The 21,023-nt window shown below is 41.3% G+C and overlaps 1 protein-coding gene across 1 annotated transcript; it reads right to left on the bottom strand.

The window, feature by feature from the left end:
• Positions 1 to 2,792: 2,792 nt before the first annotated feature.
• On the bottom strand, positions 2,793 to 20,000 carry IL20RB (interleukin 20 receptor subunit beta). Its single transcript, XM_042864454.1, has 9 exons — positions 19,970 to 20,000; positions 19,081 to 19,196; positions 13,081 to 13,156; positions 9,691 to 9,826; positions 8,767 to 8,957; positions 5,181 to 5,305; positions 4,132 to 4,282; positions 3,569 to 3,714; positions 2,793 to 2,918 (listed from the first exon to the last, which is right to left on the bottom strand). Exons 1-9 carry the CDS (start codon positions 19,998 to 20,000, stop codon positions 2,793 to 2,795), a joined length of 1,098 nt encoding a protein of 365 aa, XP_042720388.1.
• Positions 20,001 to 21,023: the final 1,023 nt, after the last annotated feature.

Genomic DNA, 21,023 nt, shown 5'->3' with positions numbered 1-21,023 from the left:
TGCTGAGGAATTGCATCCCACAGGTTATACGCAGCTTAAGAATCAAATGCAGTGACAAGGTGATGCAAGTTTGTACTCTATTTCCGTGTGATGCTTTATGAGGAAAGTAACAAAGAAATTTGTATTTAGAAAGAAATGGAGTCACCACCACCCTAATGGAAATGAACAAAGTTCATTGTGGCTTTTTGCTGCGATTACTTGTCTGATCCTGTCTTTGAAATGTGGCATTATGGTCGTGGGAGCAAAATCAGTTATCAAAGGCAGCCGTTGCCATGACTGCTAAGGCACTGTTAACTCTTTCAGTGTGTGGAAATGAACGGAAGGAGTGACTGTCTGCAGCTCCCTAATGTGGTGCCACTGTGTTTCTACATGCAGGGATGGCAAATAATTGCTATTGTTCTACCCCCTAATTTTCAGGCGTAGCAAAATGCAGCGTGTTCTTCAAAGCTGGAAACTTTCCAGGCTCTTTCAGTCAGCATCTCAGATTTGGTTTCATGTCTCCACAGACACAAACGGGAATATCCTGATGTAAATGGAGCACAGTCTTGCTAAGATGGCAGCAACACGTAAACAATTCCCTGCTGTCTCTCTGCTGTCAGATTTTCTTTTTCTTCCAGATGTGACTTTTAAAATTGCCTGGGCATTATTGTGCAACTGTTAAACCACTTTACTGGCAGTGAAGAAGGTCATAAAATCTGCTATTGCAATGAGAAAGAAACACATTCACTATGCTTAATATGCTGCTGGAAAATATGCATTTAAATAATTTTCCAAAGCCATTCCTGTTCAAATTAATAAAGCCTTTTCCTGCTTTTTTTCTGTTTCTCTGAGCAGTGGCTGACAGAGCTGTAATGCAACAGTGTTGGAGGGGGAAGAGATAGGAGGGAATGTTAAGGCTTTCCAGATAATAGCCATGGGCTGGACAAGCAACAGGACAATTTCCTTTATGTGAACACCCTTGTAGAAACTAAAACACTGAACTTATCCAAACCCATGGAAATAAAATCAGGACAGATGTGAAGCATGGGAGCTCACCAAACCACCGAGGTCACTGACTGTAAGACAGATCTGGGCAATGCTGTTCGAGGAGACATTTGACAAAGAGCCCATCCCAGCTATGTGCTGACTTCCCTCCTTGCCCATAGCTCCCCACATCACCCAGCTGCTGCAGCCCCTGCTGCAGCCCCCAGCTCAGCTCGAGCAGCAGGGACTTGCTGCAGCAGTTGTCTGGAGCTGCTATTATACGTGTGCTTGTGCCTCACCATTTCCCTATTAATTAGTGATAACCTGAGCATCCACGCTGAGCCAGTGCTCAGGCTTGCACAGATTTTCTTACCCTATATTCTGCTACAAACCCATCAGAGCCAAACTAATGGTTACTGAACTCCTAGTGACTAGATTCTTGCGTTGTCCAGACAGAAGCTGGTAAGACAGGAAAGAAGCAAGCGACTGTGCGGCTCGGAGCGAGATGCCAGCCGGGCTGCGGGGGGGTTCGGAAGGGGCTGCCTCGGCGGGGGAGCGCACAGTTCGGCTCCGTCGGTTCTGCTGCCCTCGCGGTGCTTTGCTACCACCTGGCGGCCTCAGCTGACTTTGCAAGAATAAAAGTCGAGGCGCTTTCTGTGAGGAAAAGCTCTGCTGTGTTCCATTAGTTCCGCCGGTAGTTTTATAAGCAGCTCTTCAGATCAAAGCTTTCCCGTGCCCTCCCAGCATAAGTCTCTTCTGAGCAGGTGTTAAATGACTTATCCTTGCAGCAACAGCCATCACTGCAGTATATGCAAAAGAACTATATCTTATTTCTCTGTAGCAGGACTTCTCTTTTTAGATTTCCTTCCTGAAGGCAGAAATGATAATAAGCTATCTGGAACAAAATGGTGTCATCAGGTCTAAAACGGGCTGTGATGTGGTCATGCTGGGATGCTTCACGCATCCTGATATTCCCTCTCTATATAAGATCCTGATATTTCCTCTCTATATAAGCATTGCTGTTGATTTCCCCCCAGCCCTCCTGGCTGCAGAATCAGGCTTACTGTTCACGATGCAGTCAGTAGCCTGCTTCAGCTGTAGCTGAACCATGGGGCTGCCCAGCATGCACCTCAGATGGCCCTGACTGCATGATCTACATATTTCTTCTTTCTGTTTCTTTCCACCTTTCTTGATTGTACTTTTCCCCTGCTTTTTCAGCTCCAGTCACCTCCCACTTAAACATCTCATCCTTAACAACCTTTTTGCTCTATGGCATCATGCATTGGTATCTGTCACATGGAACAAATTTTTATTTCATGTCCGGGGCCTGCAGCTCCAACAGCATTTTACCTCTGTTCATTTCAGCTGTGTTAACCATGCAAGGAACTCTTACTGGCAGATTCATTTATTTAAAAAAAAAAAAAAAAAATCTGAGGCAAAATTACTGACAGTTTGGGACTCAGCATCTGAGCTCTACATACATTGTGCTGGTGAAATGCTGGTGGCTTAAGAGTGGGCTTTGCCTTGGGACCATCAATGTGACTGTGAAGGAAACACGAGTTAACCCATGTCTGCTCATAGGTATAGATATGAAGGAGAAGTACAGAAACTGGCAGTTGTCACCTGGGGTCCTTTCCAGCTTTTCAGTGGATGAATGAAGTTAGGAAGAGATGAGAGCCAGCCACGTGTTCATATAGAGACTTCCTTGCAGCAGATTTGGCATAAAGAACAGAGTTACTTGTTGGCACTCCAAAGACACTGAAGCACATTCTGTTTGGTCTGTAGAAGTTTTTTGGTTTTTATTTTTATTTTTTTTTTTAGTAGGATGCTTAAAGTGTTTCCTGAATCTTCAGGCAGAGAACCTCTTCTGAGGGGATCACCTGCACCATCAGATCACATTGCTCAGCTTCTTCCTTCCTGCACAGTATCAGCTGGCTGGGGGGCTCTGGCACTTTCTGTAAGGCAAATTCATTCATTCTCTCAGACTGATGAGCCTGCGCTCTTACTTCGGCCTCTCCCCCACAGGCCTCCTCTCATCCTGCCTGCTGCAACCAGACAGAGACCTGGGGCTCAGACCAGGACCACAAAAGGTGCTGCCTTACATTCTCACTTAAGACAGACAACGCGTTTAAGCTACAGACTTAAATATACTCCTTCTGTATGAGGAAGACAAGAGGGTGTTTTAATTACTGGTTGCTCCTCACCAAGGAATTAAGAGCTCATTGCTGGTGCCAGAGGACATGGAGCTGTGTTGCCAATGACACAGCTGTTTTGTTTGAGGAGCAGCTGGTCAGCCTGTGCTTCCCAAGCTGCTTCCCCACAAGCAGCAGGAGCACCGTCTCTGTTCACTAGTGCTCTAGGCAGTGGCAGCAATGCAGCCACCCCATATGGGCTGCCTGATCCTACAATACAGCTGCCTGCTCACATGAATCTTTGCTGCCAATTTATGAAGCTATGTTGAAAGGTTTGCTTGCTCTTTTCCCTAAATACCAGCTCTTCCATTACAGTACAATAAGCAAGCCTTCCTATGTATTTGTCTGTGTTTTCTGCCTGCCCCACAGTTCAGCGAATATCCAGTGCACTAAAAATAAAGTGAAAATGTTACCAGTGTGTCTGGCAGGACAGCAATGGGGCAGCAGGAATCCTGGAAGATTTTCCTTGTTTTCCAGACAAGGAAAGACAGGGTCAAGGCAGCCACAGCAAAGCCAGCAAAGGACATAAGGACACTGATGGGCCACGTGGATCTGCTGCCTGAAGACAAGAGAAGCAACAAAATTCTTAGCCTGTGAGAACATGAGTTACTCAGTGCAGACTCAGCCCTCTGGCTGCCCTTCCAATCTGCTCTGGTGAGATTTTGTCACTGCACTCTACAGAGGGATACCTATGCCACTGCAGATTTTCCTTGGAGCACACATGGGTGGCACATTTACAAACAAGACGGGTAATCTTAGATCACAGAATCGTACAGTTGTTTGAGTTGAAAGAGACCTTAAATGTCATCTAGTCCTACTCCTCTGCAATGAATAGGGACATCTGCAGCTTGTCAGCTTGTTCAGAGCCTAGTCCAGCCTGACCTTGAGATGCTGGCTGCAAACCAAAGAAGTGCTGCTGGGATATCCTAGTGGGCACGACTACAGGACTGGAAGATGCAGGAAGGCTGGCTGTTACCTTGTGCCCTCACGCACTGTGGTTGGCTGAAGCTGCTGCTCCTGTTGATTGTCTCAATGTATGTCTGGGCTTTTACGCAGTATTCAGCTGCTGCCTCCATGGTGGCCAGATGAATGGTGGAGCTGATCTCCTTCACCATCTTCTGTTGCATCTGCCGTAGGCCCAGGAAAGAGAACACCAGAATGTTGGGCAAGGACCTAAATGAGAGCAGGAGTTCTAATGTGCTAGCCCAGACTTTGCTGGGGGAAAAGAGAAGAATAACAGGAGCAGGTGGTGTCAGAGAGGACTGTGTGAATAGGAAGAGACAATAAAAAAGAGCACAGGGGAGTGCAGATCATACATGCCGGGAAAGGTAGGAGGGGGCGCAAGGAAAGAGCCATGAGCTTATTGATGGTGTTCAGCCACAGCACTAGCCCATGACCTACTTACTCTGATGTGGGGTCTGAGTTATTCTGGGGCTGCCAATATGGATGCCAATATCCTGTCTGTTCTAGTATGATAGGGGTGAAAGAGTTGTGCTGTGACTCTGGAGTACAGAGAGGAACTGGGCTAGTAAGGAGCAAATAAACTTGGAGTGTGCAACCGTAACGCACTTCTGCAACTTCAAACAGCAGATGAACCAATATCTCTCTCTAGTTTACTGACCAGTAAACCTGGTGTATGTGACAGTTCAGTTGGTAAAAACTATTATGAAGTTTGGAATTAATGCTTAGGTCATTAAGATCTTATATATTGAACAGTTAGCATTTCATTTGTGAAAGGAAATCAGACACAAGCCTGTAGGACTAGGTTCATCTCATTTAGTTGGATTTCCAAAAAGGAAGGAAATCAATTTCAAAAGCCTATTAAGCCAACTGTTCCATTAAGCTGGAGCAGTAAAGCACCAGCCTGCAGCACAGAGGAGTATGGCACACACTGACACCAGACAGGTGCTTCAGCCTTGCAGCACCAGCTTGAACTTGAAAAACGGTGCCTGGGAAGTGTTTTTATGCTTTTGCTCTAAGACACATGGGCTCTGTCTTCATGCCAAAATCCAAGGGTAAACTCACCCTGCTCTCCTGGCCCTTCTCCCAGTAGAGAACACAGAACTGAAAGGCAGGTCCCATGTCTTCTAGCTCCACTAGTAGATGATACCCATCTGCTATGGCCTTCATCAGAGGTGGTGTCAGAAGAGCTGCCAAAGGAGGGAGAGCGCTGTTATCACATCAGAAGTAAATCTTCAAAAAAGTCTGCCTGGGCCTAGGAAAACAAGAGGCTCCTGCCATGGCTGTCCTCCAGCTGCCATCATGAGCGCACTAACAATTATCTGGAATAATAGCTGGTTTCTTCGATGGAGGAGAAACCTCTCTGCCCTGCTTCCCAGCTTGTCTAGATTTTGCAGCAGATTTTGAGCAGGAGGAGGTCTGTGACTGGCATTCTGAATGGGAATTTGGCAATAGCTGACTAGCACAGACTTGAAAGGTTTTGAATTTTCTCCAGTGGATGAAGCATCTGGCCTGAGGGTCCCATGTGATCAGCAGCAGAACCAGCTGGGCAACCAGAAGTTGAGACACCACACCAGGTCAGCTCTGCTTTTGGGCATTAGCTTAGTGCTAGCGTACAGAACAGGAGCTGTGAAACCACTGCTCCTTCATGTGAATTTTGGCAGTTATTCAAAGGTGGAAGAGAAAGCAAATAAAGCCCTAGGATTAATTCAGTCTGTTCACATGAATCTTCGTTATGATCCAGTATCTGCATGCTTTTAGAAGGACTTGGGTGTGCTGGTGTCCTGCTGTGATGTGTTTTTGTAGCCAGTATGCAAGTAAATCTGTTGGTGATGTGCTTAATGCTTACTTTCATATTCAAAGCTTGGTTTGGTCTGGGACTCTGCTGTGAGGAACAGTCAGAATCAGTCAAGCATGATTGAAACTATGCACTGTACATTCATGAATTTGGAATCAAGGGAATACAAAGATCATATTTGTACTACTTACCTATGCCATTCCTTACCACTCTGTTGTACTGAAATTGGTTTCAGCCCTCTTGCTTTCAAGAAAGGAAGTAGAGCATACAGAACATACAGAAGAGATGTTCTTAATAGAATTTGCTCTTGCACAAAGTGAATTGCTGTTGATACTGAACAATATGAAAATATGAAATCAAAATATGTTTATGATGATTGTGCCACAAAAGTGAGGCTTAGAAAACTACTTCGTACTTTTAAATTGAAAGCTGACAGTATGCTTAACATGATGATGCCTCAAGAAAAAAAAAACCTGACACCATTCAGAGGTTAAAAATAATATTGGGTATTAACAAATGAATATTGTATGACACAAATACTAACCAAACACAATTGTTTAACATTTATCTCTTGCGCTGGGGGACTGGATACCAACTAACTATCAGAACTGTGACAAATGAAGAACTAAAATCAACTACACTGTTAGTTCCACAGCTTAGCAAGAGGATTGCCCAGGGGTCTCTAAGACACAGGACCAAGCTGTCTAATACTTCACAGTACTGGGAAGCCTCTGTGATGGCTTATCCCTTAAAAAAGGTGTGAACGGAATTCCAGGTGGTCACTCTGGAGATCTTGCAAATAGATCTTGATACAGGCTATCTTTATTCTTTACTGTGAATGTGGAGGGGCAAGTGGGTTCTCTCAATGGAAACACTTAAATGTAAATGCAAAGTGTACTTGCTATGTGAGGTGACCTCTGGGTACTGAGGAGAGCTACCACCAACTGAACATGGCCAGACTGGTCAGCAGTGTGGGATCTTTCCTTCCTGAGTTCAGAGATAGCTCTGACCACATAGATGGGCTCTGGCTGAAAATGAGTCTTAACAGGACCCACAGACTGTAACTGCCTGAGATCCCACCTGGCAACTAGGTGCCAAGGTTGCCTAAGCCTAAAGCCAAGTAGACTCTGGGTAGCCTGTTCTCAAAGAAAGAGGATCAAAATCATAGGAAAGGAAGTACCTAGTTGTGCTATGTCTTCCTCAGTGCTGGTTCTAGACTTGATATCAGACTACAGCAGAGGTAATAAAGATGCCAGCTGAAAGAAACAGGTTGTGGAACAAAGCTGGTGAGGAGCTGGAGGGAGGAGGGAGCTTGGATGCTAATAAACAGATGTGCAGCATACCAACTGCCTTTTGGTGACCAGAAAGGGAACTGCCCAAAGCCGCAGTTCAAATCTGAGGAGATGCTGCTGGCTCCAGCAGTTTGGGGAACGAAAAATTCTGGACTTTACAAGGTCCTCCATGGTCTGCCATGAATCCTTCAGCAATGCAATAGCTGGCAGGAGCTGATGAGGCAGAGCTGCTTACAGAGAGGCAAGATGCTCCAGTCAGGAGCAGACCAATGGGGTCTGAAATCCTGAATTGTTTGAAAAAATTTACGTCTAATAATCTGCTGTGGGCCTGATAATTTGCTGTGGAAGACTGTAAGGTCCTTGAATGATTGGGGTCTGTTGCGTTATGATCAAAGCTGTAGAAACCCTCAGAAGCCTGATTATCATCCTTCCCAAACACTTGTGAGATAATCCACTCTATCAGTCAGGGCGTGACAAAAGAACAGATTTTCCAATTATATTAGCTAGCTATTAAATACGTTCGATGGGGAGTTTTGATTGAACTGAAGAAGGAAGCTGTATAACTACCAGTGCATGAACAGTTTGAATCTCAGGATAAATGCAATCTCTGGCACATTAGTATCTTATTTCATGATAACTAGGAAAGATCTGATGCCAATTGTAGCTGCTGTGTCAAAATCATAATTTATCCCCTGATAAAAAGACTGCTCCGTTCTGAGATCTGCTTGGGAAAAGGGATAACAAGGAAAGTGAGAAAGTTGCTGTTCTTGTCCGTAAAGAGAGTTAAGCTAAGGAATATCCTTCCTCTGTCTCTGCTCGACAGCATGGTCTGCATTCAATTCTGTGCTAACAGCTCCTGGAAAAGGGAAAGATTTGTCACCCAAAGCACCACCTAGAAATCAATGCTACACCAACAGACACGCTCAGTGTTTCATGTGGTATTTCTGAGGGGCTGCTTTTACTAAGTGCTCTCTGTGGGTGAGGGCTGCTCGCTCATGAGGCAGTAACTTCCAGTGATCCATGAACATTTAAGGTCAGCTCTGGCTTCAGACAGATGGCTTTATCTGACAGCATGGTTGGAAACAATCGTGTTTTGAAGGGAGCTGGATTTCCAGAGCAGTGCAAAGCAGACAGAGACATGGGTGTTTTCTAGAGCATCTGCTTCTCTAGGATCAGGTTCTGGACCCTAAAAATGACTAGGCTAAATGGATTAGATAGAGCATTGACAACAACCCCACTTGATCAGTACTCAGCAGTAGGACTGGTCAGCCTGCTATGAGGAATGCCTGGAGTCGTCTTAGCTTTCTTTGAAGCCCTTGAAATTCAAGCCCTGGTAAATATTGTTCTGCCTATGGAGGGACTGATATCTAAGACCACGGTGTGGCTGTCTAAGATTGAAACATCCCAACTCAGCATGAGAAGAGTTGAGAAGTAGGATGCGCTCTGTGCATTAAAGGGCTTCAATTCACATGTACAACACACAGAGTGCATGAGACTCTTATTATCAGACATCAAGAAATGAATGTAACTGGTGCAGTTTAACGTGAATGTCAGGACTTACTTGTATTTCGAATGAAGAAACCTTTCAGGGTGCCCCACTCTGATCTTTGAGCACCATTATCTGCCCTTACACGCAGGTTATAGGCCACGGTGGCTGAGATATCCTCTGTGATATTACATACAGTGACTGTGATGAGGGAACACTCACAGATGGGGATCCAGCTCTCGTTAGCGTACTCTCGTTCATATTCCCTGGGGAAAAGAAAGCAAACAGGCAGCATTCTGATAGGAGGTACCCTTGTCACATCCCCTATGGGCTAAGGCTGCTTGCTAGTTCTTTCCAAGACCAGTTCTAAGATACAATGGGTTGGATTATTGGGAGTTTATGAAACCAGTACGAATGTATTTTAGATTTTATCTAGAGGAATTCTCCTGGAGTTAGCTTGTTCATCAGCCAAAAGCATCATGGGGAATAGCATCCAAGAGTTGATGCCACAGATGTTGCCCAGTCACTTGATTATCTCCAGTGAATCAGATTTCAAAGGCCAAACTATGACATAAGTCACAGCTTGAGATCAGTCAGAATCTCGTATGTTTTCTGAAGAAAAACAGATGTATGTAATATGTTTAAAGGAATAACACTGAAAAAAATTCAAGCCTTTTCTCCTTCCTTTTCTAAATAAACTTCTGCTAATCTTCCTAATTCTTTAGACAGAGGCAGTTTGCGTACATGGGGTTAGTGCATGCCTTGGATTATGCAGCTATCTCTTTACAGCCAGCAGTTGATAAGGCCTGGTCTGTAAGCAATCTCAGACCAAACCTGAGTATTCTTCCTACTCGCTATTAACAGTGCTGGAGCATCAAACTTCTCCTACACTTGTGAGCTGAACAGTATTCAAGAAATCCAAGCGGTGTGGGATTGTAATTGGTGTTCAAAGAACAAAGAAGGAAAAAAACATAACTAAAAACAGAAACCAGAAGTTACCCCTGAAACTCAACAGAGTATCTCACAGTTTCTCCCTGGAAGGTCACAGGGCTCCACATTAAGAAATGTTTCATGTTGGTAGAAAGAATAGAGATGTTCTGAGGCGCTGGCAGCGGCGCATCTTCACCTAAAAGTCCTTGCAAAAATGAAACAAAGAAAAGAAACGCATATGAACGTGCTAGAAAAAAAAAGTAAAAGAACTGTGTAAAACTGTGCTTTGCATCAGAAAAACTGCATTTTGACACTGTCATTTAAGTGTTTGTAGGTATTTTACAAAGAAGAATGACAACTAAAGAGCAGACAGAACACTTAGCTGCCTCTGCTCGCAGAAAGGCAAAGCATGTCTTTTTGTTATTTCAGAGGTTTAAAATACATAAAGTAGTGAGAAAAGGCAAAGCTTTTAGAAAGCTATCCAATTTATTTTAATGAAGCCAAATAACAGATACTCTGTTATGCTCCACAGTCTGTTCCAATGAACAATTCCCATCGTGGTTAGAAATGTACAATTTATTTCCAAGCTTGGCTGGACTGGTCATTTGACAATTCTGGCTTTGGAACAGATTTTTTCATGTTTTGGGATTCTAATAATGTAAGTACTTGTAGGCTGTAATCAAATTACCTCATTAATTTCTTGGATAAACTTATTTAAAGGACTAATGGAGTTAAAATGTTTGTCCTGAAGATCAGCAAAGCCTGAGTTTGGGATGATGCCTACAGCACAGTTTATAGACCTTATCCTTTCACTTATCCTTTTCATCTTAATGTAAAATCCTTAGCAGAGTTTGGACAGGAGCACAAGAGGAAGGCTTCCCCGTGAGTACACCCTTCACAGCATGATAAGAATGGTCATATCTCTGCTCTGCTGTTTTCCAGTCCCAAGAAAATTGTTTCCCTTATAAATCTTTCTCTTTTTATTTTTTCTTTTAATTCTTATTTTTAAAATTTAATATAACTTGCAAAAACAGGTGCTTTTTTAAAGCTGTGATTATAAAGCTAACCAGTTAATGTCAGTTGTTCTACCCAAGATCAAAACCGAGTTGACAAGTCCATCAGCAACGTTTTTGTGGTGATTATTCTTTTAAAGCACTGCAAAAACACATTTTTTCCCCTTATAATATTCCCCATATTCGTAGCTTATGATGTGATACTTTGCAAGATGTTATTTGAATCTGTTGACATAATGCTTGGCCTTTCTTTAAACCGAATGACAGAGATCTCTGGGATGAGATGATTTTTTCCTTGGCATTCAGATAGTGAAAGACTTGCTGTCTGCTATATCAGCAGTTCTGTCACTTGTGTCTGGTTGGGGCTCTGTATTATTGTCAAGACACTTTTCATCTACAACAACAACAACAACAACAAAAACCAGATTTTTTTTTTTTAATGTCTTTATTGCCTTTCACTTTGCAGCTCAGAGATTCATTTGGTCTCTTGTTCAATTCTCTGTGCTTCTTGACACTTAGGCTGTTTGCTACTGCTATTCCTTGTACTCTTGGTTCCCATGTGAATTTCTGTAGTTGCAGCATCGAGGTGCGAATTACTTAACAGACTTTAATTACATGACCAGGCACCAGTTTTTCCATATGACTCACACACACAGTATGATGTTCCAGGTCTGAACAGAGGTGGTTTGCACTGGGGATATATAATCTATTGTGTTCAGAGATACGGAATTTCTTCTTACTATATTGTATAGAAAGAATTTTGAAAGGAGAGAATAGTTCTGAGTTGGGATATTTACCTTCTAATGGCCCTTAAACTAACTCTTTTTTGTCTAATTGAGACCAATCTTGATTTCCTGACTGCACTTAGCTTACTACACTGTCTTTCTACTTTGTTGACAAAATCTGTGATTGTTCTTCTAGTGGCACAGTGAAGCCTGCAAACAAATATGTTTAAAAGTGGGAGGAAAGCAATAAAAAAATCGCGAGTAGCAATAGCAAACACAAAAGCTTTATAGGAAAAGGCAGGCTACAGTCTTTCAAGCCAGGGTACTTTTGGACACACATCCCCAGTCATGCCATGGAAGACATTTCCATATTGCTCTGTAAATACCATTTTTGCCTACTACCCTATCAGTAGTATATTCTGTTAGTTGTATGAAGAACTGATTTCCATTTACAGTGGTGATGATTTTCTCCATTTTCTTCATTTTTAACATTTTAACATGCTCAACTTAGGGAATCTATGGTTAAAAGAAAGCAGTTTCACTCTGGAGTCCAGTACATTTATCCATTTATCTTTCTTTTCATTTTAAAATGCCTTAAATAATGCTGACGAATTTCCTTTGCTCTGCAGTATATTTTGACACTCTTCTCTCTTTTTTTTTTTTTTTTTTTTTTAATGAGAGAGCGTTCTTTGCTCAAAAAATACATTAGGACACTTGAGTCTTCATGTTTTACTCTGAGGCCAATGGAACAGGAGACACAGTGTGAAGTTATTCTACCTTTCCCCCTCACTGCCTCTCACAATGTGCACATGGGTACCAGCCTGGGCATGGCTGGCTGACACTACAGACACAAAAAAAAGCAGTAAAAATTAAAATGGATTTTTTGAAGAATAATTGCTCAGCTTTGTCAGCTTTTAAAAATATATATGTTTGTCACAATCCTCCTTATTCCACAGAATAAAACTGCAGAGAACACACCACTTGGAGCTGAGGTAGTGTTTTTCCATGTTAAGAAACTAAGATTTATAAATAAGGATCCAAAGTGTTCTGCTGGCTGAGCAAGCTGTAAAATTACTTCTTCTGGCAGAGAACTTGAATTCAAGAGCAAAGAAGGAAGTTTTCAAAGACAGACTGAGCAAAATCTGAGCACACCTGCATCAGCTGTGCTTCCTTTCTGGAGGACTGACCATTGCAAGAGCATTGAAGTGTAATCAGGAGACCAGGCATATCTAGGTGATGTGCTTGGAGACAAGCATCCACTTGGAGAAGCAAATTGAAAAATGCACAACCATCTTCCAGGGCAAAGGAGATTCTCAGTGAACATAATTGAGCCAGTAATTAAAACTTTCTAACTCCCTGACCCTGCGTTCACACTACAGGCATTGTGTTATATATAGATATAGTAGATAATAGCAGTTAAAGAGGACTTGCAAGTACAGCTTCTCACAGAACAGCAAAAAGCAGAGGCAAGTACAGTATTAACATGTCAATTTCCTTCAGACTGAAACTTCCCCTTACATTACAGAATCGCCTTGTAGAATGCAAAATATATAGATTGTCTTTTTCTTTTACTTCTTCTAGTAATTAACATTCAGGATCACCTGACTGCATGCTGCGTTGCTTTGCACAGACAGGTTTAACAGAAGGACGAAAGACTGTTAGTTCCTCACAACCCCTTGGTCATTTGGCTTCTGTTAACTGAAGCTTTTTCAGAGGTTTACCTGTGAGATCAGGTGCAATCAGAATGCAGAGGACGAAGCAGATGAGTTTTAGTGGCATTTTGCTCGTGCCTGTTGCCTTTTCCCATATTCACACCCAGGTGTGCAGCACAGAATTTTCCCTTTCCGAATGGAGAGCCGTGCCTGCCCCAGACATGGTGAACTGGGGACTATTGCAGACACTGCTTCCCTGCCTGCCTGAGCCCATGCTGAAGACACACGTGCACGATTTGTGGGGTGTAGTCAAGGGAGGGGCAGGTAATTGGGTGCCAGCATTTCTTTACAGGTCCCTGCAACCACTCACCTAGACAGCACAGCACTGTTTCACTTTATGATTATATGCATTAAATCTCACGTGAGTAGGAGGAGATGGGATTAATTGGATATTTCTCTATAGTTTATACAGCTGTACAGGCTCAACCTGGGTAAATCCAGACGCTTTCAAGCACCTGGAAAGTTTCCCAGTGCTTCCCACAGTGAGGTACGGCTGTAGGCTTTGCACAACCTGTGGGCTGGCAAGAAGGAGGTTTGTTCTCTGCTTTATCTTCCAATGGTATCTGGAAGGCAGCTGCCTTGGGCTGTGCTGAGGACCGTGTTACTTGGTGCAGAAATCCCAAGGATTTCCCATCTTCCAGTGCCCACTGTGTTCCATTTCAGCCAGAGGTTTTATGTCCTCAAGGCTGATACGATGTAAAAATAAGGGGAATGCTACTCACATCTTGGTTATATCATAATCTGATGAGAAAATATTTCACAAAGGGTGTCATTACAAATGTAAATGGAAAATATTTCTGTGATTTGTCATTTAGATGACAAAAGGCTGTTCAGGACAAGATTCAAAATAAATCCTGTGTAGTGCTCATCTGTTCACAAAACGACCAAGTGGAGAAATTAGAAACTGAATCAAGGTAGTGGTTACCCACGTACCAATCTGACCAAGAGAAGTTAAAACTTTCATCACTTCACAGGCAGCTCCACTGCTGTGTTGATCTATACAGACTGATGAGGTCTGTGCTTTTATCTGTGTGCTATGCAGATGAGTGAACTCATTTACACAGCAGAGAGGTAGCTGTGAATGAATTTTTGGGCCCTAACTGAGAGGGAGATGCTATCTACAAAGTGAGCTCCTCAGGTCCTTCAGTGACTGTTAGCTGAAGTACCCCTGTTCTTTCTAGCTCAGCTTGTCACTGGGCTGAAGGTTTATCTTGTTCTCACTGCTGTACCTGCCCTTGGTGCAGATCAGCGATGGCTTCTGTAGATGGCAGCAGAAGCTAAATAAAATGCAGAGATTTTGAAAATTAATTCAACCCCTCTCTGCTGCTATCCCAGATATGCTTTTTTTCTCTCAGTGTCAGCCAGCTGTTGTTGAGGATTGAACCAGTTCTAGGCAACAGGAGCCAAATTTCATACATTATACACCGAATTAATGCTTTACTTATAAACAGTCTGTTACTTGTAGTCTGTGTCTATAGCAAATGATAAAAGCAAGTTTGGAAGCTCTCCTGATAATCTCTGATTTACCCTGTTTGCTTCTGTAGAAGGAAAGACCAGTAGTAATTCTGACATGATTTCTAATGCTGATTTTTCTTTTGGGAGAGTCTATTCCCCCCGTTATAAATGCTGCTGCTTGCTTTCATGGCAGCTCATCTGTAATGCAAAACACAATTCTAAACAGTTGTCTTATTCATTCCCCTTTGTTTTATTTTCTAAGTAAGTAATAGGAGTGGCATGTGTAGTACCTGCTATTGCATGTGTTACAGCCTTGAACTTTAAAGCTGCTCGCTCACTTCTGTAAAAACAAGAACTTGCTTGCTTTTCATACATCTGAATGCATGGTAATTGCTGCTAAGGTACGCTGTGCATTTGGTTAAACCTTTGTATTGATGGGTTTTGCTTTTGCATTCAAGAAGTTTGGTTGGTTGGTTTGGCCTTTTGTTTACGACCATGTTTATCTGCACAGCAGGATGACTGTGTCAACTCTGTGCATTGCCACATCTAGACTGATCTGCAAAGAGAGGAAGACCTGGATCCAGTTCTCCAGGTTTTGCCTATGGTGATATGCTTTAATGTTAAGATTGTCCAGTGATTTGCTTAAAGATACCAAAATCCCACCAGAGACCTAAGTGATTCTAAACCACTTTGTCCAGCATGTGAAAAAAAAAGTCCTTTTGTGGTGTTCTACCCTGTTGATAATGATATTTGATTCACATCTACACAAGAGCAGGCAATTCCCTGCCTATGATGACGTAACGTGAAAAAGCCTTCAGGGCCAATCAGTGTTCCCACTGTGAAGTACCTAAATATTGCATATATTGGGAGTCCATGTCACAGATGAAGCCTGCATTTAGTTCTTCTGCAATATTAGCTCTTGAATTGATTTTCTAGTGGAAGCAGGCTCCTTATTCCCCTTTCTATCTTACTCTTCTGTCTTCATCTCTTTTCTTTCAACAAGCTTCAGTAAATTAATTTCCTTTTCCTTTTTTTTTTAAAGTCTCCTTCCTTAATTATGTGCCATCATGTTAATTAGCTTCTTGATAAGACATCTTATTTCCTCTTCCCAATGCCTTAGCATGAACAAGAAGTGTAGGGGATTCTTATAACAAGTACCTGCCTCTTAGAAGTATTTACAGCATTCGCAATAGTGGAATGGTCCTTAATGGCAAATGTCTCCCATCATTAAGATGGCTTTTAAATCATGAAAAAGCATAAAAACAAATAATTATTTGTGAACTTGAAAGCAGGCTTTGGGGGAAAGCAGTAAATAACAAGTACATTACAAGTTCCATGTATGATTAGAAAAATAGTTTGAGAAGAATGAACTGTGAGAGCAAGGGGGTCTGCGTTCTTTGTTTTTACGTTTAAAGCCATAAAACTCAATTTTCAACATGACAGACATTTAAAATTAGGGAAAATATAGGTATCAAAATGACTGTGCTTTTGAAATATTTCTGAAATCTCCTCGTTATTAAAAAGATCTACAGAAAGGTATGGAACTGCTCCTTAACAATTGTGTTCAATATATAGTGAAGGTGGCACAAAGCTGAAGGTGTTAAAGTTTATGAATCTATTAATGCACTGCTTTGGGGGAATTAAAGTTTAATAGTGATGATAAACCTTCCATAATAAAATACGGGGAGAGCAAGAGTAAGTATCTTTTGTGATGCAAAAACTGCAAGCTACAGGATCTTCTGTGGTTCAGATGATCTTCTATATAATCATACACATCTAAATGGGTGTTGTGCTTAATTTTTTTATTTCTTTATTTTTTGAAGTGTTGTGTCCTGCCCCAGGAGTACCTTTTGCTTCCGCTTTTGCTATCCATCATAGAGAAAAAATATGAGAACAAATCTAGGTAAGAGCAGCAAGCACCTACAGAACGAAAAAACAGGAAGAAGTTATTGTGGTGGTGGTGTTGTTTTAATTGTTTAGTCTTTTTTTTTGTTAACTATTCTGAGAAGTTGCAAGACAGGATGAATTCTGTTTCTTCAGTCATAGAGGTTTAAAATGGGAAACAAGCATGATCACTCATGTAAGAGGGATCTTATCACTCTGGCCTTTGACTGGAACCTAAGGCAATGTTAGTACTGAAGTTGTTCTCTGTGTGCACTGGTCTTCATATCTGATTTTAGAGAGAAGCAGTGGAAGTTATTAGGAGGATTCTTGGAGACAGGGAAGAAGAAATTGTGTTCTCATCTCTTCCATGCTTAACCAAACAGATTCTTAATTATCAGCATTAAGAAGTTCGATTTTGCAAGCTGTTTGGTATCTCTTTGCACTGCTTTCACAAAGACTATATTACATTATTCTGGGGATTTTTAAAGGCCAGAATGAAACAAATGCAGCCACGAAGCCCAAATAAAAGAATTAGTATTTGTTCTATTTTAAATAGACATTTCTTTTAAGGGTTGGATTCTGCTCATGGGTCACCTGGCTTTAGTGAGAAATACATGATTATGGCTAAAAGTTCTGATTAAATATTGAAAAATAATTATAAGAAATCAAAAAAGAACGTTACTGGCTCTAATAACAGCCATCAGTTTGGAAATGCAGGAATGTGGACCAAACAGTAATATTTCTGGCTAATGCAACCAGTCAAATGGCACTTTTTTTTCCTGTATTAATATACTTAATTTGATACAAGATACAAGGAAAAAAAAAAAGGTCAAAGAAACATTTTTACCTATAAGGAGGGTTCTTAAAATTTAGATCTATGCTCACTGAGGCAATTGATCTTTGTTTTGTTTGGTGACTTCGCATGTTTTTATTAGCAATGTAATCTTTTACTTTTATGTAGTTCTGCTGTACTGGAAAGTACATAACCCTTTTGAACTTAAGATGTTAAAACTCCCTATTTTCTCCAGAAAAAGTGCAGATTTGCAGCATCTGCAAAAATCTACAATTCCAAGGAGGTAAAATATTTCCAATTAGATAGTTTGATGCCTATCAGACTGACAGAATGCTTTTTGAAGATGCTTATTTGACACAATAATGCAGCACTGAAGCATTAGGTACCTGTGGTACCTTTTATTCCCAAAGCCTTCCCTGTATGTTTCTAGTTTGATTCTTTGGTTTGTTGTGTTGGGTTCTTGTTAGTGTTTTTTGTAGTTTCCACTTCCTACAAGTGTGGTAACTTCTGGTACCTGTAACAAGATGAGCCATGCAACCTATGAAGGACACTGCTGTGAATATGTTGACACAGACAAAATGACCACTGTGTTTAGATCACCCATTTGGAACACATGTCCTAATGACCTTCCAAGTCAACAAAATGGGTAGTGGAGCACTGAGTTTTTTCCATTTATACCTTTGCAAAGAAGGAGGCACTTCTTAATTGTGATACTGGAAGAAATATGTCTTTAATTTCTGCTTAATAGGAAATCCTTATGTCTGATCAATTCAAGACATTCTGAAGCAGTCACTGCTATTACTAAAGTTAATCAAAACTTACTGCTATGTAAGAAAAATCAATAGAGAACAGATTGAGATCATTTAAGTCAGGATAATTTTGCTGCAGGGCTCCTATATTTTGTCCCATCAATAAACAGGAACCCGAGGGAAAGAAGTTCCATATGCCCTGCTCGTGTCTTTATTAGTCAGCCGAGTTGACTGAAGTTACTAAACATCATGGATCTGTTTTCACTTCCTTGGTGGTTTTTGTTGTTGTTGTTGTTTTCTTTCTCCTCTTTGATGAATGATTTCATGCAATTTTGATGACTGCACCAAACAAAGTGTATAAAACTTCCCCATAGGAGCTTTCAGAAATTTCAAGATGCTTTAAATGCAAGTGCCATGTAGTGAGTTACAATTAGAGCTGGTTTAAAAAGTCACTTTCACTGACATTTCACTCTGGGCAAAAAGGAAAAACGCATTCCCACTGATATGAAAAAAAAATGAAGATTAAGTGTTTCAGTGTTTCATTTAGACACGCTATTCATTTTAAGCTTCATTTTCTGTTGCATTATAGATCAGTATTATTTCAAAACGGTAGAAAATAAGTTGCAGTGGAAACAATATTTTTCTTAAAAATATATTTCTGAGTATAAAGAGAAAATGGAATTATAAATGGAAGAAAAATCTTCTGATTCTTCTAAAGAATCACATTAAAATCTTGTTTTGGGAAGAAGAGGAAGCAGAATTTTCAGTCTTAGGCTTTCAGTTCTGTGAGTACATACTGATAGCATGCCTAGATAGGGGAAAGTAATTCACACTGTGAAAAGGATTCCTCAGCAAATAAATAAAAGTTGGTAAAAGCCAAAGGGACAAACACAACAGAGCAGGAAGAGAATATTTTGAAAGAGTAAGGTATTTGGGTGAAGATATCAACAACTTAAACACTGGTGTGTTTAAGAACTATTTTCATTGCTTGTCCAAAGCATAGCATCAAATGAGCTACTATGAAGAAAATAAACTATGTCCCAACACAGGGGTGAAGACAGAAACAAAACAGATTATTAATATTACTATCCATCAGAACAAAAAGGCCTGCTAGGCTTAATTACCAACCTCAGTGTAGACAGGAGGCAATAGGGCTGATGTAGGACATTGTCCCTGATCAAATGTCCACTGCTCTGGCACGTGGCACAAATAAGGCAAATTCCATTTGTAGGCCTCTCCAGCACCTTGTAAAATAGATGAATAGTGTTTCAACACAAGTTCAAACTACAGAATGAATGATGGTTATTAGAAAGACTAGGGAATCTCTGCACTGTCCTAATTCTTGCTGGTGTTCATGCCACAGTTGGCACGATAAGCAAATATCTGGCAATACCATCCGGTGGTTTACTGTTGCAGCAAAGGAGAATTATCTGATCTGCAGTCTGACTCTGGGCAGAGTTAAACAGTCACTGACTTGAGGAAATGTTTTAAAATAATATTTGCTTCATATACAAATTATTATCCATTAGATTATTGCTTCCTGGTGTTGCTGACCCTTCACTCTACTTCTTCCCATATTGGCATGCATGCTACACTGAAATTTAAATAATGGCAGATTGTAAAATTCCTCATTAGTACTCAGTGTGTTTGTGTTTTCATCCTGAGGGCTTTTTAGTAGCTATTCTGTACATGCAGTGGACATGGATCACGTGCCAGTAAGAAATATCTTACTGGTTTGATTTTGACTTTTTTCTCCTTTACTCTTTACAACATGACTCAATTGATCAGGCTGTGAATAGACTAGATTTCTGGTTTGATTTTTTTAGATGGGAAATGTCAATGATCCAAATAATTTCTTTGGATTTCATTTATTCCTGCTCAGGACAGTCAGCCGTTGTTCCCATCTACTAGGGTTGTTCAGAGTGTCTGTGCACAATCACTGCTTAGTCCTAATCCAACTACTCCACTTTTTTTTTCTTTGGGAACTGCTGATACTCTAATTAGTTATGTGATTCACCTGTTTGTGTCTCTGCAGTGATGTTGGTCATGTTGCTGCTTTTCTTCTTCTAAATGTTTTAGGGCTTCTTTCATTACCTAGTTAATCGTGTATCCTGAGAGGGCTTGAGTTCAATGTCTTGTCTTCATGTTGTACTGTGTGAGCCACTGAAAGTTTGGAGACCTGCAGAAAGAGCCTTCCTTGGTCCCAGAACCTGTATGGTTGTATCAGAGTTTACTAAGAATCAATGGATTGCCAGGTGGATTGAACTCTAATTAATTGTATAGCTTGAAGGTTCTTCTTGAGATGGCCTTTTGCTGGAAGTAAACAGGAGAACATGGGACAGATTTCCAACTGAGGCTGGAACTTGAATTTGACTTGTCAAGGTAATTTTATTCTGTAGCTGTTATTATTATCCAAATGCTTGTAAAGTATCTTTCCTGATGTTAATGCAGTTCATAGCTTACTCAACAGAAGTGGTGTGCCTCTTGGTTGGCCTTCACAGTGTTGTGTCGATAGAAAAGGGATCCTAGATTTTCAATGCTATTGTGAATTTATAACAGAAAACTGCCTGTGTGTTTGAATTTAACTATGTAATTGATCAAAAATCATGTCATACAATGTAGGTGAAGCGTTAGGTGATAGCTGGAAGGGGTGACTGAGCAGCTGGTGAAGCAATGTGACTGGCCCAGGGAGAGGAGGCAGGTGGTTTGCACTTGTGCTTCCCAGGTGACATGAAGGGGGAGGTCCAGGTTATAGCCCCCCATGGCTCATATAAGGGCCAGCCACAGAGAGGAGAGCATCCGATGGACCTTTGCTGCTTCCTGGGGAAATGCTGTGTGGCAGAGATCCCCATCACCAGATGGGTGAGTGTAGTGCTTCTTTCTGTCTATTGGACTGCCTGGGAGTGCTTTGCCTGGTATTGCCAAGACCCAGTCAGAACCTATTTGGCTCCTTTGTAAGCAGGACATAAAAGAACTCTTTCCATGCTTGGCAAAACTGTTGGGGTGTATTGCTCTGTGTGGAATTTTGTCTTGAAACTCTGTCACAGAAACTGTGGGAGTGTTTATGAGCT

The sequence above is a fragment of the Lagopus leucura genome, unplaced genomic scaffold, assembly GCF_019238085.1.
Source record: "Lagopus leucura isolate 7727_CA_CO unplaced genomic scaffold, USGS_WTPT01 Super-Scaffold_760, whole genome shotgun sequence".
Lineage (NCBI taxonomy): Eukaryota > Metazoa > Chordata > Aves > Galliformes > Phasianidae > Lagopus > Lagopus leucura.
This window is presented reverse-complemented; position numbering and strand designations above follow the sequence as displayed.